The sequence below is a fragment of the Silurus meridionalis genome, chromosome 2 (assembly GCF_014805685.1).
Source record: "Silurus meridionalis isolate SWU-2019-XX chromosome 2, ASM1480568v1, whole genome shotgun sequence".
Lineage (NCBI taxonomy): Eukaryota > Metazoa > Chordata > Actinopteri > Siluriformes > Siluridae > Silurus > Silurus meridionalis.
The window spans coordinates 23,071,374-23,094,424 of record NC_060885.1 but is presented as its reverse complement, the minus strand read 5'-3'; the positions used below and the strand labels follow the sequence as shown (position 1 = coordinate 23,094,424).

The following is a 23,051-nucleotide window of genomic DNA, read 5'->3' as shown; positions in this document are numbered from 1 at the left end:
CTGTGGATAGAGCTTTAGTCATGACAGGAAAAAGGCACAGCAAGGTTACAAGAATGATAAGAGACATCCCTCAACACAGCAATAAAGAAGCACTGACGGTAGGTTTCATGTTCAATAAAAAAAACTTCAGTGTGCTTAGGCTTGTTATTATATTACAGGGCACAATTTTGAAAGGCTTTGGTATGATTCAAGCAAAAATGCTTTGACCAAGATGCTTATTATGTGGTGTTTTTGACATGTTTCTTTAGAGTTTTGAGAAAAAAACAGACTAATCAGAGAAATTGGACTGACAGAAGTGGTTGGTGGAAGGACACAATTAAGGTAGGCGATGTGCTCATGTAATGCACTTGTGCCATTGAATGACGTGACATGGCAGAGAACAGACAATATCACTATGCATTACCCAATACATTCTCAAACTCAAGCATTTGAGCAAACTTGACAATGGCCAAACTGTGCTGGATAGACTACTGGGTTGCACCTAGCACCTACCTACGCATTGTTGAATTCTAAGTACATCCCTTTATAGCAAATGTATTCACTTATAGATGTGGAGTCTTTCGGCAGTATAATATGCCCTGCCACACTACAAAAAATGTTCAGGAATTGTTTAAAGAATAGGAGTTTCTAGGTGTTGACTTGGCCTCCAGATTCATTACATCTTAATTCGATTGTGGGATGTGCTGAACAAACAAGTCTGATCCATGGAGGCATCACCTCACAACTTACAGGCCTTAAAGGATCTTCTGTTAGTATCTTAGTGCCAGATATTATAGCACACCTTCAGAGGTCTTGTGAAATCAGTTGGGAGTGTTTGAAGTAGATTCAGAAATACCAGATAGTTAGTTAGTTAGTTAGTTAGTTAGTATGTATGTATGTATGTATGTATGTATCTATCTATCTATCTATCTATCTATCTATCTATCTATCTATCTATCTATCTATCTACCGTATTTTCCAGACTATAAGCCACTACTTTTTTCCCTACGTTTTGAACCCCGCAGCAACGAAGCGGCTTATTTATGATTTTTTTTTCTGGGTTTTTCCCAGGTTCACAAACTTCAAGCCCAAAAACTGAGCGACATAACATTAGACCAATGAAATTTCCGAACAGAAATGAAAAAACGCACCTCACCTGTGTTCTGAGCTGCACGGCAGCTCGTTAACTCCAGTTGCAACAGAAATCATATAAGCACAGACAGGTTTCCAAAATTCGTGCTTTTTTATTTTTCTTGGCAACAGCGTTACGGGTTAGTCAAAGAAACTTAGAAATGAGCATCAGAAAATAATAAGAACATATTCCTTGGTCTTGCACACATGCAGTAATACCGGAAAATTCCCAAAATGCCGCTCTGCTCTTAAAGGAGCCACAACATATTTCACCCGTTAAACCGTGTAACAGACACTGTCTTTCATTAAAGCCTGTGGAATGTTCATTAGTTTCAGTGTAGATGGCCTATAGACAGGTGCGCCTTATTTATGTTTATCTATCTATCTTTTACAAAAGTCTAAGGTTTATAGACACCTGACCATAAGGTTTGTATTTGCTTTATAAACACCAAAATCCACATTTTCTCCCTATTTGCTGTTGTAATAACCTCCACTCTTCCTAGAAAGATCTTTTGATAGATTTTAAAGTGTGCTTGTAGAGATTTGTGTTCATTCATCCACAGGGACATTAGTAAAATCAGGTTCTGATGTAGGGGACATGAGGAGGCATGTGGTGCAGTCAGCATTCCAATTCATTTCAAATCTGTTTTTCAGTAGGGATGAGGTCAGAGCTTTATAGCAGGCCACTCATGTTCCCATGTAAAGCATATCTTCATGGAGCAGGCTTTGTGCACAGGAGCACTGTGATGCTAGAACAGTTTTGGGTCTAAGTTCGAGTAAACTTAAAGTGACCACATCTAAAGACATTTTAGAAAGTTGTGTGTGATAACAGTCTGGAAAAAACACTTATGACCTCTCTGTAGGCATGTCACAACAAGTGTTTACTATTGCAAATTATAACTTAGTTATACAACTATGTAGAAGTAGAATTACAATATAATACCCCATTTAGTCTATACACTGATCAGGCATATGATTATGGCCACCTGCCTAATATTGTTTTGTTCCTGCTTATGCTGCCAAAACAGTTCTGACCCATTCGACTTTTAACAGCATTAACTTCTTCAGCAATTTGAGCTACAGGAGCTGATCTATTGGATCGGGCAACACGGACCAGCCTGCTCTCCCCACGTGCATCAATTAGCCTTGGCCGCCCATCAGCCTGTTCACCACTGTTCCTTTCTTGGACTACTTTTGATAGATACTGACCACTGCAGACCAGGAACATTCAACAAGAGCTGCAGATTTGGAGAAGCTCTGACTCAGTCATCTAGTCATCACAATTTGGCCCTTGGAGCAAATCCATTTTTCCTGCTTCTAACACAGCAATTTTGAGGACAAAATGTTTATTTGCTGCCTAATATCCCACCCACTAACAGGTGCCATGATGAGATAATCAGTGTTATTCACTTCGCCTTCATAATGTTTTGCCTGATTAGTGTATCTGGCTGCAGAATGTCCCATCTTTCTTTAGCCCAGAGTGACATATAAATCTGTAAAATAATGCTTTTTATCTCCAGAATACACCATTACCTGGCACTTACCATATTCGTGATTTCATCGAAGAGACAGGCCTCAATCCTGTGAGAATGACCTATGGATTTAAAAACACAGGTCGGAGCAAGACGATTATGTGTATGAAAAGCGGGACCATGCTTCTGCCCGGTGCTTACAATTTCACTGACTCTACTCAATAAGTTCACCAAAATCGAGCATCCTACTCGTTTAAAAGCTGCCCAAGACCTGACAACTACACACTGAGCATCAGAGATAAAGTGGGTTACAGTTAAATATTTCTACAGGAAACACTAATATTACTTATGAATGCCTAAATAATGAACTCGGTTGTAATTGTGTTTTCAAGGACATAAACCTTTCTCCATGCCATTATGATGTGACTGAGAAGACTGTTCCCAAATCACCTTGCAAGTATAAGAACATTTTTTGCTTTTTGCTACTACAGTTGCTTTTAACTTTTAATTGCTTTTTGCTATTCATTCAGCCATGCAACGTCTTCTCTTCCTTCCTGTAAGTCCCTATGAGAAGAGGTGTCTCTATTAAAGAATGTCTATATATACAGTATATATATATATATATATATATATATATATATATATATATATATATATATATATATATATATATATATATATATATATATATATATACAGTATATATATATACAGTATATATATATATATATATATATATATATATATATATATATATATATATATATACTGTATATATAGACATTCTTTAATAGAGACACCTCTTCTCATAGGGACTTACAGGAAGGAAGAGAAGACGTTGCATGGCTGAATGAAACATAACATGCCTGTAAAAGAGAAAAGGAGATGCATATTGGAAATTGTAGCACAATTAGCAAAAAGCAATTAAAAGTTAAAAGCAAATGTAGTAGCAAAAAGCAAAAAATGTTCTTATACTTGCAAGGTGATTTGGGAACAGTCTTCTCAGTCACATCATAATATTTTAATATACATTGTTTATAATCTATATATATATATATATATATATATATATATATATATATATATATATATATATATATATATATATATATATATATATATATATATATATATATATATATATATATATATATATTTATAATATATATATATATATATATATATATATATATATATATATATATATATATATATATATATATATATAGAGAGATTATAAACAATGTATATTAAAATAATGTACACTGCCTGGCAAAATAGGTCACTGCTTAGATTTAAATAAGCATCTACTAATTATACTTTGATATGTTTCAGCTTCCAACTATTCTTTAAACTCTAACTAATGCAGTGTTCAGGTTCTGATGTCTAAAACAATCACGTAGGAAGACATATCTGATGGTTATAGAAGATGCTACAAAGTTTCAGAAGGAGCCTGTATCACACAAAAAACCCAACTAGAATAATTACTAGAAATCACTGGAACTGGATTCAATGCATTGTTAAAACCTGGAAGGATTGTGGTGATCAGGCAACTTTGTGGAAGAAATGTGTTCGGAAAAATATCTCGAATGAACTTGATCAGAGATCATTAGTGAAGATAGCTTCAGATCTGTGAAAAAGAGAGGTTTGAATCTGGGGTCAGCGCAGTAAAAGAGTAAAAGGTCATGAGTTCAGATTTGCCCTATTCCGAACTAATGGGCATGTCATGGTAAGAAGGTAAGCCTCACTTGGCCAGGTCTTGACTCAGCAGAAGTCTGAATGGACTGAAATACCAGATAATATTAAGAATAGATTTTTGTCTTTCTGGTATAATCCAATGTCAAGATTCACCAGGTTAAAATTGTAAATGAGAGATTCAGGGAATATGAGGAACATGCTTTTTATCTGAGTTCTGACCTTAATCCAATTGGAAATCTTTGGGTTGTGCTGGAAAAGATTTTACAGAGTGACTTGACTCTCCCGTACTTAATTCAAGATCTTCGTCAAAAATTAATGGAACTGTGGATGGAATAATGTGATGTGTAATCATAAAAAAATAGACCATGGCAAATATGTATAATTATGGCTAAAAGCAAAACAAAATATTAGAATGTGTGATTGTGTATTGGCCAGGCAGCGTACTTTTGCCTTATTCTTTCAAAAATTTAAGTCTTACAATGTGTGATGACAAAGCACTAGGAGAGAAAGCCACGCTGAATGAATATGAGGCAGACTGGCGGCTGTTGTTTGCTGACAGATGAGTTAGAGTGCTAAACCACCTATTGGGTGTCATTAGGGTGGATGTTGGGGCTTTGTTTTGTTTCAACAGGGTTGCATCTCATGGAAAACATGTGGTGTGTCAAAGGTTAAGTAGCAAAGCTTTTTAATAATATTATAATGATGAGAGCTCAGTATGCCGTGTTCCTTTAATGTTGAGTCTGTTTGACATAATAGATTTTAAATTCTTCAGTAGAAACATTCAAATTAATTGTGAAGAGACAGAATTTTGAATCCTGAATTTGAAATAGTCTATCTATCTATCTATCTATCTATCTATCTATCTATCTATCTATCTATCTATCTATCTATCTATCTATCTCTCTCTCTCTCTCTCTCTCTCTCTCTCTCTCTCTCTCTTTCTCTTGAAAGAGAAATAAAACTTAGTTCCTTTTGCCCATTTATTCCAGCTGGCTTTGATTTGTCAGTGTTTGACAGAGTATACCCAGTTGGCTGAAAGTAGATATGTTGACAGCTTAAAATTTACCGAATTTGTTAACACAGGAATGAATTTTCTCCAAGTGAAACTAGGTGGAACTTGTTGGAACATGACCTCACTGTACAAGCTAGGCATTGTTATTGCAGTAGTTGTGACCACAGGATCCAACTCTGACTCAACAGCGTCTCTTACCTTGTTTAACTTCACACTTTTGTCCAGCACAACTGGGCTTTTCAGCTTGAAGCCCGAATTCACTGAAAGCCCCGCTTTCTTCAGCACTGAAGTCCAGCTGTGACATTGATGCCACAAAAATAACTTACTGGAAGCTTCCTGCGCTGTGGGCAAACAGAGTGTGCAGGGCAACGCTCCTCCTGGCCACACTGCGGCTCTTTAATGAAATGAAAGGTCAATGGCTCACCAGACATTTATGCTATGAAGCAACCATCTGCAGCGGGGCCAGCAAAATCCAGGGCAGCGTAAAGCCAATGCCGCAGAGAGTGATTTGGGTGCACTACTCATTAGGACAGCAGGCAGAGTCCCTTTAAAAGCCCTCGGTAAATACAGCTGCATTAACACCTCGGACACACTTCAGCTCTCCACTTGCCACAACTCATGCTGGGCAGATCATGTTGAGGCTGTTGGTGGAGTCGAGTGGCACTTAATGATAGTAGGCAGCATTTCCGAGCCAGATAATGTGGGTCGGGGCTGTGGGAACTGGCTGTGGGACTCTTCCTCTCAGCTTTGGAAACAACTACATCCTGGGTGAATTAGAATGGACCTGCTGAGTCAGCTCTTGTTGTTTGGCCGCATCTGCCCATTGTTCGAATATCTTTAAGGGAATTTTCATAAGCCAAATGTATCAAATCTTTTATTATTAATTTGTGTTGGATTTACTCTGGTTACTGTATATTTAGAAAGAAGGCCCTGCTCCTGGCTATTATACCCCGAATCTCAGTCCATCTAAAGCCATTACCTCCTGCTTTAGAGCTACAGTACCACGTCTTTACAGCATACACTCTGTAAGTACTCCATCAACAGATGCTGTGTTTATTTTTTATGTAATCATTCATTTATTTATTTATTATTACCCCATTTTGGCCCAGTCTGGCAATCTACCAATGCCCACCCACCACCTCATTCTCCCCATCACACCACAGGGAGGGTGAGGACAAGCAAGTTCTTTCTTTGTGCTATGTCATTGGCAACTGAACACAGTCTGAGGAAAATTTTCCGCCATGTACCGCATACACGAGCTCACAGACACCAACAATTGACAAGTGTTGCTCTGAGTGAGAAGCGAGGGGAAAGAGAAGAACACCATTCCTCCCTCCCATCCCTGCTTGCTATCTCCTGACTGCGGAGCAAATGTTACTTATTGGTGTCATCGGAAGCAGCATATTTAATATAACTACGTCTTTTGTAAATATTCTTTATACGTTTATAGATTTTAGAATAGTCCTATTAAAATTATTGTCACAACAGGGCAAATTTGAGATTTCTAAATGATCATGCAATTAAAAGTTTTTTTTAAATAAATGTATCATGTGAGTTCCAAGACCTAATATGCACTATTTCTCTTTGTCCTTTCAACAGAGGACTCCTGGACCAGGCACATATGAGGCCTCATGGCAGATCATGCCTTTGCCACCAAGGACAAAATAGACTGTATCCATGGCCTTTTCCACCGTAATAAATTTTAATGCTCACACACTCATCTGTCAATCAAAAATCAGTTCACTTATCCTTGTTTTTATGTTCCGTTCACATTAACCAGAGAATCTCATTTATTCTCATCTAATTTTATTTCACCTTACACTAAAAAAAACGAAAGCTATCTTAAACAAAAATTGCTGGGAAAACCTATAGCTTATTATCTACCTTGTCCACTTTGTCTGCTTATGTCCAGCTGCTGTGCTTCACAACTATCTCAGCTATGCAGCACCCTAAATGTAGGCTAGCTATACGTATAATACCCGAGCTTTTGCGATGACTCTCATGCTCACAGAGCTCATTTATTTGGAACAAAGAGGTCACTGTCGCACAATAAAACAGCTGTTTCCAATACTAGTCATCACACACAGTGCCAAAGTGAGCCAGACAATGATATTTGTGTGAGCTATCAAAACACTTTTTACCCGTACTGTTTACACACTGGGAGAGTAAAAGCAGAATGTTAATAATCCTGGATAATTTTCAATGTAGTTCTTAATTTTTTTTCCTCTGAACACTTTCTTTTGGTCAAATATTACATATTTTTCATCTACAGACCAATTAGGAATGAGGTGTGTTATCACAAATCCCATTTTGCCCATTTTTACACTGTATGTCCCCTGAGGACATGGTTTCTTTAAAATCCTACATTCTTACACTTGCAACGTAAAAAATGTGTCGTTGATTTATTGTTGAAATGGCTGTTATTTTCATTCTTAAGCTTCCTAAATTTACAATGCGTGGCAGTGAAACTTTAGCCCTTGTTTGCGGAATATCTCAAGGGCTTGTGCCAGCTTGCAGGTTATTTTGACCGGGGTCATATTCAGAGCACCTATAGAGCAAAAACAATAGCAGTGTGTGGTCTCGGTTCATTTGACTCCGCCATTGACAGGTGTGTTAGCATTACAGCAAAGACCTGTTAAATGACTCGTGCAACTTTGAAGAGGCGGAGAGCTCAATGGACCTTGTTGGAGAGTGTTCCTATTGTTTGCGCTCGTGAAACACGAGGCGGTCGTAGACAATTAGCTTGCTTCTTTCGGCTCTAACGAGGGACCTGGAGCAGATCAGCGGTTCAATATTAAGGCATGGTTTGATAGCATAAAGTCTACAGAATGGCCGGTGAAGCCATTCATGCACTGTTCAGCGTATAATGAATGAGTTTGATTGGCGACACTCCATTAAACCATCATTTGGGTAATAGTATATTAAGTGTCAGGTAATGGCAAGGGAGTTAAATTTCTCCCGGCAACAGTGTCGCGTTTCTTGCAGCTGCTTTCTGTCTGCTAATTAATCCAGTATTCGCAAATTTGGCTGGTTTTCATCCCACACTATAGCACCGTTTGTCCTCATCAAAAACCAAACTCTGTAGTTAAGCTTTGGAACTGTTTGGTGTCAGACATACAACCTAGTCTGGACATCTGACCTGATCAGAGTCCTGCCTCCCACTGCACCATGAGGAACCAGGAGACACCCTGCTGTCTAGTGGTAACCAGAGGAGCAAACTATTCACACACACACACACACACACACACACACACACACACACACACACACACACTCACACATGCAAACCAAGGCTGGGAGACATGGCATATTAAGTTGCAATTGCATGTTTAAAAGAACATGCATGTGTGCTCACAAATGCTCACATTTGCAAATGAAAAAGAAAATATGGTGGTAGGTGTTAGTGGGAAATGCGCTAGTTAATGAACAACACTAACAATGAACATTAATATGAAGACCAACACCTCTGGACGCCCAACACTGTGTGCGTTTTGTGATTTTAAGTGATCGTGTGGGTTTTTGTTGTGAAGTGGTTTAAGAAGAAACACGCTGTTTCTAACATCAAAAGACATATCCTTCTCTCGGCTCGCTTTCTCTGCAAGGCAACTTTGTAAAGAGGCAAAAAAGCAGAGGGATGCTGCAATGATCTGCCAGCCTGGCCTGCCTAATTATTCAGACAGTGAAGGCGATGAATGGTGCTGCCTAGCACTCTTCATCAGCTGATGTCAAAGTGGCAGGCCATGCAATTCATTTATCTGTCTCCTTTTACCAGCTGCTGTCACAACCTCGCCATGCGACCCAATACATCACCTACCATGACCACAGCTGTTTCGCCCCATTCATCTCCCCTATCTAACGGAGACACTCTCTTCTATCTAAGGGGAGATGCAGGAAAGGGTGTAAGAGGGGTAAAGAAGGCCAGAGAAAGTTAAATGAGCATATGTTCATGTAAAATAAACTGAGATAGATAGAGAGAGAGAGAGAGAGAGAGAGAGAGAGAGAGAGAGAGAGAGAGAAAGCCTGCCACAAGTAACCAGCATGAAAAGATGCACCATAAAAATATACTGTAGCTTTTAACCAAATGATCAAAATCCCAGATGAAAAACTAGAAGCGTATAACAAATACGTCATGACAAACATATTGCCCTTCGGCTTTTTGCTTTTGCTTTACATCATAGATTGTGTTTAAGAGGACAGAAACCATTGCGCTTTAAGAAACCCACTTATAGCTCTTACATAACAGAATTCCTTCATCTGCCACACATTCCTCTTTTTTTGCTAACAGCCTGAGCTCAGGCATCGATGAGAGAGAGAGAAAAAATAAAGCAGTGCCTTTTCTTTCTATTCTTTTCTCCAAAAAGCCTCTCGGTGCTGGAAAACCAATACACTTGAAACTCTCCCAGTTTCCCCAGTAACTCAAATAAGGGGCTGGCTGCTAGGCAACCAGAGCAGCCTTGTAGAAAGTAAATGGTGATTACAGTTTCACAGTACCACTGAAAATATTACACAAGACAACCGTTCGGAAAAGCAAATACAAACACATTAAGTAGTTTTGGGAATCATGCTTTATAGAAAGGATTGACATTCGATTATTAGAAATACAAACAATAAAGTGACCTTGTGTTTGTCGGAAATATGTTTGTGAGATGGATATGATTTAGCAGGCTGTGTGTGTATGCATGTGGTATACAGTACAGTTACACAGTGCAGTTACAAACCCTCTTTGGTAAGGCAACTGTATGTCTGCTGGTTCATATATATTTTATATTTTGAAATATGCCTTGACATGACAAACGTATGCTTTATGAGGTGTGAGCTTGTGTAATTTTAAATAAGCATGGTCAAAGTAATAAACCCACAACCTTTTTTACAGTATCAGCACTTAATAAATTACTTAATGTTACCAAACAAGAGACTAAAAATATAACATGGAATATTGAATATGTGGGAGTGCACAGTATATGTGAGAGACTTGCTGGGGATCTGCTCTCACAGCTCTCGGGGGATGATGCTGAAAGGCCTGATGGGACAGCTGGACTCCAGCTCCAAGGCCGTGAGGAAGCAGTCAGGGGCCTGAGTGCTGCCGCGGCTCTGCAGCGCCTCTCCTAGGCCGCTCCAGGCTTCGTGGGCAAGACTATGGGTCTGCACTGCATCCCTTAACACCTTCTCTCCTAAACCGACACGGCCCATACGCACCAACAACTTCCCCTGCACACAGAGAAGAGACAGGTATTGGAGTCAGTGTGCACGTGTGTGTTTCTGTGTGTGGTTTTAAATCAGCGTTGGTTCTTAAATCATACAATAAGACACAAAGAAACCGGCTAACAAAACATACACTTATGTACACATAATAAACCGAAGCTAAAATTTAGATGTGATAACCTCAGGCCTATTACAGTCTTGTGAATTGTTAAATGTTTTTGTTGTTTTCCCCATGAAACTGTGTATATTTTTGTGTGTATTTCACTCTTTTATATTGTGTGCTGATCTACACAGACCAGGCAAAACATTATGGCATTATAACATGACCGGTGAAGTGAATAACACTGATTATCTTTTAGTGGTGGGATATATTAGGCAGCAAGTGAACATTTTGTCCTCAAAGTTGATGTGTTAGAAGCAGGAAAAATGGGCAAGCGTTTGACAAGGGCCAAATTGTGATGTCTAGACATCACAATGTCTAGACATCACAGGAAGGAAACATTGGTGAACCAGTGACAGGGTGATGGGCAGTCAAGGCTCACTGATGCACGTGGGGAGAGAAGGCTGGTCCGTGTGGTCCGATCCAACTAGCGAGCTCCTGTAGCCCAAATTGCTGAAGAAAAATGCTGTTAATGCTCAATGGGTCAAAGCTGTTTTGGCAGCAAAAGATGGACCAACATAATATTAGGCAGGCGGTCATAATGTTATGCCTGATCAGTGTACAATGATTTATTTTATATTTTCTTTGTGTCCCTCATGAATCGTAGAGGATTCAGGCTCTACCAAGTTCTCCTTACTGTAGAGCCAAAGGTCTAGAGGGTAAAGTCAGACCTGATCCAGTTTCTCCTACCCGGGTGGCCTCTAACAAAAAATCAGAGAGTGTGTATAAGGCTGATTGAAGTTGATAAGTGTGTTTTTCTGTGTAGTAAAACATATTCTAGCAGAACAGGTCCAGCAGTCTTCCAACAGTTCTACAACAAGGACTTTCTCAGCTCTACTGCAGTACCTTTTCTAGTGGGGGGACTGCAGAATCAGGTCATCTGCACGGTGCAGGAAATTGGTTTTTGAGTCACGTAGTGACGCCCCAGACAGGACTATTAAACAGGAATGTTCATTGCTGTAAAAAACTGAATAACTAAAGCTGAACCTTCACTGCTGAGAAAATAAATGCATTCACCCGCCCTTTTTTCTTCCCTGCTCTGTCTCTTTCCATATACTCGGAAAGAGACAGTAGACTTGACATTTGGATAAAAGCATATTATAATAGCTAGAGAAAGTACATGAGCATCGGTGCGTAAGCGTTGCAATCTACCCACATTTACACCATGTCACACACACACCATGTCACACACACACATACACACACATGCTAGCGCATGCACAATAATATAAGGCCAAGAGAGAGAGAGGGATAGCAGGAGCAACACACACACACATACACAGACACACACACACTGCTCTGCTATTTCTCAGTGGCAACAGATGGCTCCTGATTATGCGGGCACTTCAAAAGCTGAGAGCAGAAGAGAGTAACTCCTGGTAGGGAGAGAGAGAGAGAAAGCAAGAGAAAGATAGAAAGATAGGAGTGATAGAGGAGGAGGAGGAGGAGAAGGAGGAGAAGATGAAAAGCAAGGCATTCACTCTTAATCATTAGAAGGGAGTACAGAATTATTATCCGGTTCATGTAATGGGTTCCTGCAGTTTACTATGAACAGTCCCACCCCTATAAAGCAGTATGACATAATAGCCAAGGCGTGTTGACACAACAGAGAATGGTGGCCGGCTTGGTGCTTCTCAAAAGTGTTCTAGGAGCTGATGTTCTCAGAACAGGCCTGCAGTTAATGGGATGAATTAACGGCCAATGTTCCAGTCTCATCATGTCTTAATGCTTCTTTGAAATATATTTTCAAGTAGGAGAACAGCAAATTGATTTGCATACAGGTGTAAAAATCTTTTATGCAACACCAACGGAAGTGAAAAATTACAATCAGGTGATAGTGGAGCCTATATGCTGGCTGAGACATCAGATTCTAACAGTTGTTAAGACTATTTTTCTACTGTGGTTGCTCGAAAATCAATCACTGGTTGCGTTAGTGATCTGCTTCTCTGGAATATTTGAATAAGGAAATGCACATGAGCCGGTTCCAAGACTGGTTTGTTTTCCCTTTATAAAGTGGTCTGTTCAAACATTTAAAATAGTTTGTTTGGTATGTAATCGGACTACTTGACATCAACCCCTCCCCATCCACAGAGGAGACATGAAATCCCCTTGATTATGCATGTTAAAGCTTTGTCTTAGAGTCACTGAGGGCCCTGACGAATAATGAAGAGGACTGACGTAAGACAGGAAGCATCCATCCAGCATAGTGTGTTAGTGTTTATCGGGTCATTGGCACATGGTGAAGACGAATGCAGAGATTGTGCAGCTAGCATCTAAATGTGCTAATCCTGCTGCACACTGACCTGATCCCTGTGTGGCACAGCTGCCATTACCCGAGCCATGCTCACGGGATATTGCAAAGGATAAAGGGCACACACTCAGACGCAAGCATATGCAGACATGCACGTGAATGTTAAGGAAAACACACAAAGCAACACGCATACACTTCTCAGTCCCACTATCTCGTCCTCATTAGCAGACCTCTTGGTGGTGAAATACAATCCCCCAGTTGCTAGGCAATCCTATAACGGCCTTAGAAGGAGTGAAGTGTTATAAATAATGTATTTGCATTATCTAATCAGCTCACTGCCGACCCCATCCAGAGCGAGAAAGCAAGAAGGAGAGACTGTGCTTGTGTAAGATGGTGTGTAGTTTGTGTATGTGTGTGTGTGTGTGTGTGTGTGTGTGTGTGTGTGTGATGAGCAGGAAGACAAGAGACATGCTGAATCACACTATGGTGAACTGAGGCAACATGGCTGATTTGATGTGGTTAAACTCAAATGACATAATGCTGGACTCAGTTTCTATCAGTTAGCTGTACAAAGCAATCAAGCGCATGCACACACACACACACACACACACACACACACACACACACACACACACACAGACCTACAATCCATATAGATTTTATTGGCTTTGAAAGGCCCTAAAGCAAGGTATCAATTGTGAAATAAAAACCCTACAGACCATGTGAATGAGTACTCCAGAATAAAAAAAGAGAGTTATTCAATAATCAAGGAAATAAAAGTATTATGTGCTTCTGATTCATGTCCAGTGCTCGCAACTGCCATTATCATTGAATTCATCTTGAGATGGGCTGCAGAGAATGGAAAGAATGAATCGAGAGAATGGAAATTCAAATTGTCCATCAGCTTAGTTGCTTGAGTGAAAATCGTTTTTTAGTTCGGAAAAAGAAAATTTCCATGGATTTGACTAGGTTAGAGATCTGTCTTCAACCTGACAGCCCAGACAACAACATTCTCTACACAGCTCTGAAATGCTGTAGCACGTCTGCATGTTTGCCCTACAGACATATTCCTTTATGACAGCTATGCGGTTTATAGTATTATGTACAGAAATATGTTTGTCAGTAATGTGTGACCAGTGGTGGTTTACAAAGTAAATGTAATTGGTTACTGTACTTAAGCAGCTTTTTTATGTATGTGTACTTTACTGAAGTGTTTCAGTTTGGGGAGACTTTTACTTTAAGTCAAATATCTTACTTTTTTACGTAACTACATTTTATGAAATCATTTGTTCCTTTTTATTTATAAGCGAATAAAAAACTTAACTGGTTAAACAAGCTTGTTGAACTTGTTTTTATTGGCGCTTTGTGGCATCAACTTATCACCAACATACAGTTCAGCATCAGTTCAACAGCAAGCAAAACATATTGAGAGGAATAAATGATGGAAAAAACTCCTGACTCGGACTCGTCACAACACCCGTGGCCTGATTTGTAAGATTTTTCTGAAGTAGTTAAAAAAAAGGTTTTTGTCTCTGGATAATTGTAATAGATATCAATCAGTGTTTGACTCAGTAACATCATTCTTTTAATATGTTGTTGTACTAAGAGTAACATTAGAGTCGTTTTACATGAACTGAGTTGATTGAGGGACTGAGGGAACTGAGGGACAAACTTATTTATAAAGAACATATTCACTTAAATCACCACATTATCTGTGTAAAGCTGCTTTGAGACCATGTTCATTGTTAAAAGCACTATACAAATAAAAATGAATTGAATTGAATTGAATTAAGCAAATGTCTTGTTACGAAAAATAATAATAGAAACATTAGAGCCATAATAAATCATAGTACTTTGGATACTTATGTACATTTGAAAGCAAATATTTTTGTGCTTTTACTCAAGTTTAAGGGGATCACTTTTACCTTTACTGAAGTAATATATTACCTGGTGTATTTAACTCAACTACATTTTTTGTGCACTCCGTCCACCACCGTGTGTGAATGCTGAAGGTGCATCAACGTCATCGTCATATGAGCTAAAATGACCATTACTATTGTAATGGTTGAACAACCGTACCATCAACAGTTCTGCCGACTCACAGACAGGTTGAATCATGCTTAAAATATTCAGAGCCGGGCACTTGTAAAAGCCGAGTCATGTTTGAGCATTACTCCCACTCCCAAAAAAAGGGGGAGGCTAATGCTCGAATGCAGTGAATTTCACTATTTGCTAGCACTTACTGAGGCAATACAGCTGCTTCTTTCACTATTATGAGCCCGACACTGCTGTTGATTTGTAATGAAGACACATTGCACACGATGTTAGGCAGAGCACCCTGGCAGTGATTCAGGATTTTATTACTTCTGGGGATTGACAGAGTACGCCTGGTCTCCAGAAATAGCAGAGAAATGTGCTCTGATTGGCCAAATATAGGGAGAAAATGGCCTGGCTTCGGCAGCGCTTACTCCAGCACTGACTAATGAAGACCTTGACATTATGGAGTCACAATGAGTGGAGGCAGCGCTAATGATAGCTCACCTACTCCACGTGGGTTGCAACTGCAGCCTCCACATGCTACAGCAAGTGTAGTATATTCACAATACTCGAATTCTCAGCTCCTGGATTCATAGTGTGATGCTCTTAGTGCTACTAGGAAACCAGAATTGACTCACATCACACCCAGAGTCAGCAGAATGTGTATAACTATTGCTATATATACTATATTACTATCACTACATCTAGCTATTTATAAGTATATGTTTTAAGCGCAATTTTAGATTTAGCTCTGTACTAAGGTTTTTTTCCACAACTGAATATAATCACAGTTGATCACATGCTAAAATTTCTCTGAAATTTAGTACAGCTTTTTTATTTTCATAATCCTTAATAATATCCGAGTTCATTTTTTTTTATATCAGGCAGTGCAACAGCTGTTCAACAGTACAATGTTTATTTACATGTTTATTTACACTGATAGTATCACAGATGTGTCAAATGACACCACCAGTGGTGCTAAGCGTGTCACAAACTCTCATATTTCATGAAGCAACATCAATTTGCTGTGGTGTGAGGATTACCTCAGATTCATAGAGGCATGCTATGGAGCTGGATGCAGTATGCTTGTAAGAGTATAGTGTGGGAATCTTATATGTAAGATAAGCATATGTCCCAACTCCACATATGCTTATCTTATGTTTAAGATATAAGGGCTGGACCGATATGGGTGTGATGGCATGAGATCTATGTGACATTAGACCTAGATATGTAAACATAACATTCAAGTGCTTCAATACAGAAGAAGAAGGCCTGGGGTGAAAAACATGAAACATGAAGCAGAGTGGTTTGCTGTTTCCTGTTATCAGGACACTTAGGCAGGTGTTATCTCGTTTACACCATAGCCACTTACAAACGTTTTGTGTTCCTCATAACTAAATGATATAAAACAGCAAGCAAAGCAGTCTGAATTATTTTGTAGCATTTTTGGAATACTAATTTCAAAATACATGATGTATGGCATGGTATACACATAGTTTATAACTGTTTATAATGATTATCATGGTTTAATTCCAGTACACGTTTACAGTAGAAGTAGCGCTGATTCAGGCTGTAATAACTGAGGCCAATGCGATTCGCATCTCAATGCTTAGCCAACAATACCATACATTAAAGTTACATATAAAGCAGCTACCAGTGCGTATCGATTCACCCATTACGATGCAGTGCAATCCGATTTCGATTTGATTCTACACAATGCGTTTCAATTTAATATGATGCAATGAAAAAAATATGATGCTATGCAGTTTAATATGGTACAGACCATCAATATACTTAAGTGCCCTCTGACTCCTAACGCATGGCCCTTTCACAAACAGCCCTTTGTAGTACAAAAAAAATAAATAAAACCAGACGTTCTTTTCCTGTTTTGTCTCCAGAAAGATGCAGCTCTACCTCTGCCATGTTAATCTGTATTCTATGCGACTCTCATTACACGCCTTGGTCTCCGTAGTGTTGTGATATGTCATATTCACGAAGCAGCAGCGGTGCTGAGAGAACATGCTTAGGAAAGAGTTTAACGAGGAAAATCGATCTACATATCAAATATTGTGTCACAAATTATTGCTCATGTTCGAAATATTAAAAGTATAGCAGATCTACTAATAATTATATAGAAATAAATCTGTTTTTTATGATGCAAATATGATCAAATTAATGTACACAAGCTTATATCCTATGCATACTGTTTTAATGGATGTTTCACATCACTAACCTTTATGTTACACAGTGACCACCAACTTGCTCATTACAAAGTTACAATTATAAAGAACAATTTTATTCATTCTTAATTGCCGCATTGTCTGTGCAAAGCTGCTTTGAGGCGATGTCCATTGTTAAAAGCAATAAACAAATAAATCGAATTGGATATGCCAAAGCATGGATGCGAATCTGTGAATCTTACTATTTCTACTATATACACATCCCAGTGTAAGGAATGATTGTACACCTATGAAGCAAAAGAGAAATAGAAACATATATTTTGGCCATAGTATTATGTGCTGTATGTATCCTATCCCTGTGCGTGTATGTATTTGAGGAAAGAATGAGTGAAAGAAAGAAAGAAAAAGAAAGAAAGAAAGAAAGAAAGAAAGAAAGAAAGAAAGAAAGAAAGAAAGAAAGAAAGAAAGAGTTGAGTTGAGTTTCTCACTAGGTGAATTAGTATATGATGTCCCGTGGGGTTGATAGCCAGGGCTTCGTCATACAGAGTCTTTGCCTCGGTATCGTTCCCTCTGCGCTCAGCAAGTCGGCCTTTCAGCAGTAACACAGAGTGTGAGGTGGGGAATAGGGCTCCAGCTTCCTGCACACAGAACTGAGCCTCCTTCAGCCGTCCATCAGCCATGAACAGCTCCCCTACAACACACACAATGTGCAATCTGATATATTAATAATGAGTAATGGATGTAACCTGAATATAATGAATTGAAGCAGAACACGTTATCTGGTTACACTTTATTTGGATGTACTTTGCAAGTCTATAAACTGAAGCCAATCTCCTGATTCGCTGATGTTTAACTAACTTTCAACATCTTGTCATAAAGTGTGTCAATATACTGTAGTATAAGGTCTACAGATGAAAAATGTTCTACTAATCCCCAACAATCATGAACATGAACTGGAGCAGTTAATTTTAACACCAATACCAAACAAGTTGGGACACTGTGTGAAATGTAAATAAAAATGCAATGCAATTACCATATTTTATTCAAATTAAAACATAGGAATCATATCAAATGTTTAAAAGAAGGAAATGAACCATTTTATAGCAAACATTTGAATTGATAGCTGCAAAACGTCTCAGAAAAAGTGGGGACAGGGCCATGGGTTTTGGGAGAGAAATGTCCCATATGTGTCTGATACAATATTCTAGCTGCTCAATGGTTCTGGGTGTCCTTTGTCTACAGTGTCCCAACTTTCACGGGTTTGAAAGTAAAATAAAAGGAAATGTTGAGAGACTATAGAGAGTCTATAAATGTATGTGTGTCTATCTATATTACAACAACATACATGAATTGTTGATGTGTTTAGAATTATAAAGGGTCATTTTTAAGCTTTCTAATAAAAGTTCTTTGTCTTTGGAGAACATAAAAAATCTTCTATTATGGTTTACTTTCTTTTCTCTCTTTCAGGCAAACACAGTCACCAAAACATAAAACGACATTACTTCAAAAACATATTTTAATGCCTATAAATGATACCAGGTGATACCAGGTCAAAATATTACTGCTCCATGGGTTAAAACAACTGGTTATATTATGGGAAGTATAAAAATATATGTTTGATATTTTGATATTTATGATCTTTTAAAAAGGCATGTTGTACACACAGCTAATGTAAACCTGCACATATAAAACAAAGTAGGTTGTTCATCGCTATGTCTAAATAAGGCCATGAGCAATGGTTACCCCAGACATCTGTACTCTCCTTATCTGTACATTACCACAAGCCAATAAATCATAACTACATACCCTTAAAACTGTATAAATAAAATACCCTTAATAACTCTAAAAAAGTCTATAAATATAACAGGAGACTTAATAGCAGGATTCACAAATAAGCTTTGAACAAAAACTATTTCATATTCTTTACACAATTCTGGAATAAACAAAGCTCAGACCGCATCACGGCACATTTTTCCAGGATTAGTCAATCAGCTCAAGATAAAACAAGTTCCGAGGATGGGAAAAAATGTATGATGTAACAGTCTGCACTGTACAGCAGTGAGTGATCAGTAATGCATGCTTTCATTTCTCTAAATGTAATACTCTGTTCTAAATGAATTGTCTTTAGTGTAGCTCCTATATTACATCATCTGGCACACATTGATCTGTAGTTTTATTAAAACAATTTATTAATTTGGGGGAAAAAAAGATATGTGGCCCACTGCAGGCAGGAAATGAGCCCACACCAGAGGAATTTTGGGAATGGAAATGAGAGGGCATAGATACTGTGAGATGAAGTCCTGGGAAAATGCACTTCATCCACAGCTGCATACAAATATCAGAAAAAAATATGTATGGGTTATGTCAGGGTTACACAGGCTATATATTATGGAATGATTATTTGGATAATTCAACTATCATTATTATAGCTTTATAAAATTTGCAATGTTTAGGAGATTTTAATCTAGCAATTAGTGACAGTTACAGTCTTCTATTATGAATGGCCTAACACACTTCTCAAGTTTCTTCCATCTAATAACATGGGACTGACTTTCACAAAGCATCCATGAGTTTTTTTACCTGCCTGCAGCCAGATGCGCTCCAAAGTCGTCCAAATGTGGGCAGGACCATGCCTCTGGGTAGAGCTGACTGCAGACACTTCTGACATGACCTGCTCCAGCCGAGACACAGCCAGGGATGGAGCACTCTGAGAGCCTAATGTAAGACATTTACACACACACACTTAAAATGCAAAATAAGATCATGTTCAGTAGGCACATAAACATATAGGTCAGTAGATGCTGATTTTACCACCCACACCCACACATAACACAATTATACAGACCGGTTTCTGTCTCCTGGAAATCCGGTAGAGCGAGATGTAGGCCGCTGGGCTTTCTGTTTAATGGGCCTGGCTCAGGAGGAGGAATACTGCTGCTGTCATCAGTCTCACTGAAACGGTAAGGGTTCACTGCTCCATACCGTGGTATTTTATACATCGAGTAACTGTCTTACAACCACTGAAAGATTTACCTTGGTCGGGCAATATCATAGCAATTCTGCCACAAGTGTAACATTTCCTCACATGTCTGCAAAGCTACAGCTGGACCAAACAAAGCCTCCTCCAGTTTCACTTTAGTAAAGAGCAGGCTGCAACAGACAAGTGCACACAAACACACACAAACAGAATTTTAATAAAGTAGACTGATGACAAGGCAACCGGACACACAAGATCAGTGAGTCATGTCAGTGTAAAAACGTTTCACGGTGATATGCTTGAGGGCATGAGCTCTTCAGCTGTGCTAATATGACGAGTACATGTGTGGGTGCTGCTGCTGCTGCTGCTGCCTGGAGTGTGTAAAACCCTCTTTCAGGCTTCTGCTGACAGCAACACTGCGGCAGCAAAGGACCAGACGCCCACTAAAGCATGCCTCCCTAGCAGCTGATCAGTGGGTGGATAGGGCCATATATGGAGAGGGTGTGTGTGTGTGTGTGTGTGTGTGTGTGTGTGTGTGTGTGTATGTGTGTGTGAGTGAGTGAGTGTGAGCGTATTCAGACCATCAGTTAACACAAGCATGGCATGTACAGTGGTGGACAAGAAACATAGATAGAAAAAAAAAAAAATTCATAGATATTTGAAAAAACATGAATATCTCACTCGTTTCCAAATCTCACTCAAAATCATTGTGATGATAAATGCTTTCATAGATGATATTAATGTTATTTACATTGGTCCTAGAGTGCCCTGTCAATGAAAATTCATATTTTGTCCATTTTGGACATATACAGGATAAAACATTCAAAACCAAAGCAAAAGGGATCTAATTATTTAGACATGGAACTATACGGATATGTGTACAAAGCGTCCATAAGAGCATATGTAGCTGGGGTTGTGTTTCTTGTCGATAGAAAGGGAAAGTGATCCTGCAAAACAAAACCTGATCTGCCAGTCATAGTGTATCTGGTTGAGCTTGGTGTCAAAAGGAGCCATGTGATATGCGCTATATGATATGAGAGGGGTTGGCTGCAGCAAGGGCTCACACATAACCCAGCAAACACCACGTCCTATTCATGCTTCAGATTACCAAGGGCTGAAAGAAATACTATGGGGCTAAGGAGAGTAAAATATTAGTTAAGGAAGAAAATGTATTACAAATTTAATTTCAAGACCCAGTGAGTGTATATGTATTACTATGAGTTTAATGTTTTTCTATAGAATACAAAGTAATAGGAAATAGGAAAAAGGAAAAATTCGCAGAGAGAATACTACAAATTGATTTGAAGAATCATGCATCTGTTATATAATCTCAACTATTTCTTTAAAGTTTCCGAAATATTTCTTTTTGGCATACTGAATATTCCTTTAATAGTTCCCAAATATTTTTTTTTAAGAATATTTATTTTTCCTATTAAAAGTCAAACAATTCTATAAAATCCTCAAGATTCCTTCATGTACTCATAAATATTCCTTTATATCATCCAAAATATTTCCAAATTCAGTCCTTAATGTACCTTTTTAAAATCTTCAATATTCCTTTATATAGTCTTTTATATTTCTCTATAAAATAAATATCTGAAGTGTCTGAAATACATTCAATACAAATAAAAATACAATACAAAAGTATTTATACCCCTTAAATATTTTCACATTTTGTGATGTTATAACCACAAACTAAAATGTATTAAATGTATTTTATTGGGATTTTATGTGATAGATCAACTCAAAGCATCGCATAATTGGGAAGTGGAAGGAAAATTATACATGGTATAAAAATCTGAAAAGTGCGGCATGCATATGAATTCAGCCCCCTCAGCTCTGATACCCCTAAAAAAATCCAGTGCAATCAACTGCCTTCAAAAGTCACCTAATTGGTAATTAGAGTCTACCTGTGTGTACCTAAATCCCAGTATAAATACAGCTGTCCTGTGAAGGCCTCAGAGGTTTGTTAGAAAACATTAGCAAGCAAACTGCATTATAAAGACTAAAGAACACATCAGACCGGTCAGGGATAAAGTTGTGGAGAAGTTTGAAGCAGGGTTAGGTTTAAAAAACATCCCAAGCTTTAAACATCTCAGGGAACACTGTGTCAATCCATCATCCGAAAATGGAAAGAGTATGGCACAACTGCTAACCTTCCAAGACATGGCAGTCCACCTGAACTGACAGGTCAGGCAAGGAGAGCATTGATCCAAGAAGAAGCCAGAAGGCCGATGGTAACTCTGGAGGAGCTCCAGTGATCCACAGCTCAGGTGAGAGAGTCTGTCCACAGGACAACTATTACTCATGCACACCACCAATCTGGCTATTATGGAAGAGTGGCAGGAAGAAAGCCATTGTTGAAAAAAAAAAGAATAGGAAGTCCTGTTTGCAGTTTGCCACAACCCATGTATGGGACACAGCAAACATGTGGAAGAAGATGTTGTGCTCAGAAGAGACCAAAATGTAACTTTTTGGCACTACATGCAAAACGCTAACCTAACCTAACACTGCACACCAGCCTGAACACACCATCCCCACCATGAAACATGGTGGTGGCAGCATCATGCTGTGGGGATGCTTTTCTTCAGCAGGGACAGAGAAGCTGGTCAGAGTTGATGAGAAGATGGATGGAGCTAAATACAGGACAATCCTGGAAGAAAACCTATTAGAGGCTGCAAAAGACTTGAGACTGGGGCAGGGGGTCACAGGACAACGACTCTAAACAAACAGCCAGAGCCACAATGGAATAGTTGATATCAAAGCATATTCATGTAGAATGGCCCAGTCAAAGTCCAAACCTAATTCCTATTGGTAATCTTTGGAAAGACTTAAAAATTGCTGTTTACAGAGGTTCTCCATACAATCTGATTCAACTGGAGCTGTTTTGCAAAGAAGAATGGGCAAGTATTACAGTCTCTAGATGTGCAAAGCCAGTAAAGATATAATTGT

At 38.7% G+C, this 23,051-nt stretch overlaps 2 protein-coding genes across 2 annotated transcripts in view; one reads left to right on the top strand and one right to left on the bottom strand.

Moving 5' to 3' along the window:
- Positions 1–53: 53 nt before the first annotated feature.
- Positions 54–6,960, top strand: stpg4 (sperm-tail PG-rich repeat containing 4). The gene is given in 7 exon segments (XM_046872820.1): positions 54–98; positions 268–321; positions 2,631–2,885; positions 2,975–3,044; positions 3,098–3,138; positions 6,213–6,317; positions 6,892–6,960. Coding segments are annotated over 7 exon segments (639 nt in total).
- A 2,879-nt stretch (positions 6,961–9,839) lies between these two features.
- ttc7a (tetratricopeptide repeat domain 7A) overlaps positions 9,840–23,051 on the bottom strand; it is a 31,082-nt gene continuing 17,870 nt past the window's right edge. The window contains 5 exon segments of the mRNA XM_046872435.1: positions 9,840–10,500; positions 17,611–17,813; positions 19,703–19,837; positions 19,968–20,074; positions 20,156–20,272. Coding sequence (XP_046728391.1) covers positions 10,282–10,500; positions 17,611–17,813; positions 19,703–19,837; positions 19,968–20,074; positions 20,156–20,272 — 781 coding nt within the window. The 3' untranslated portion in view covers positions 9,840–10,281.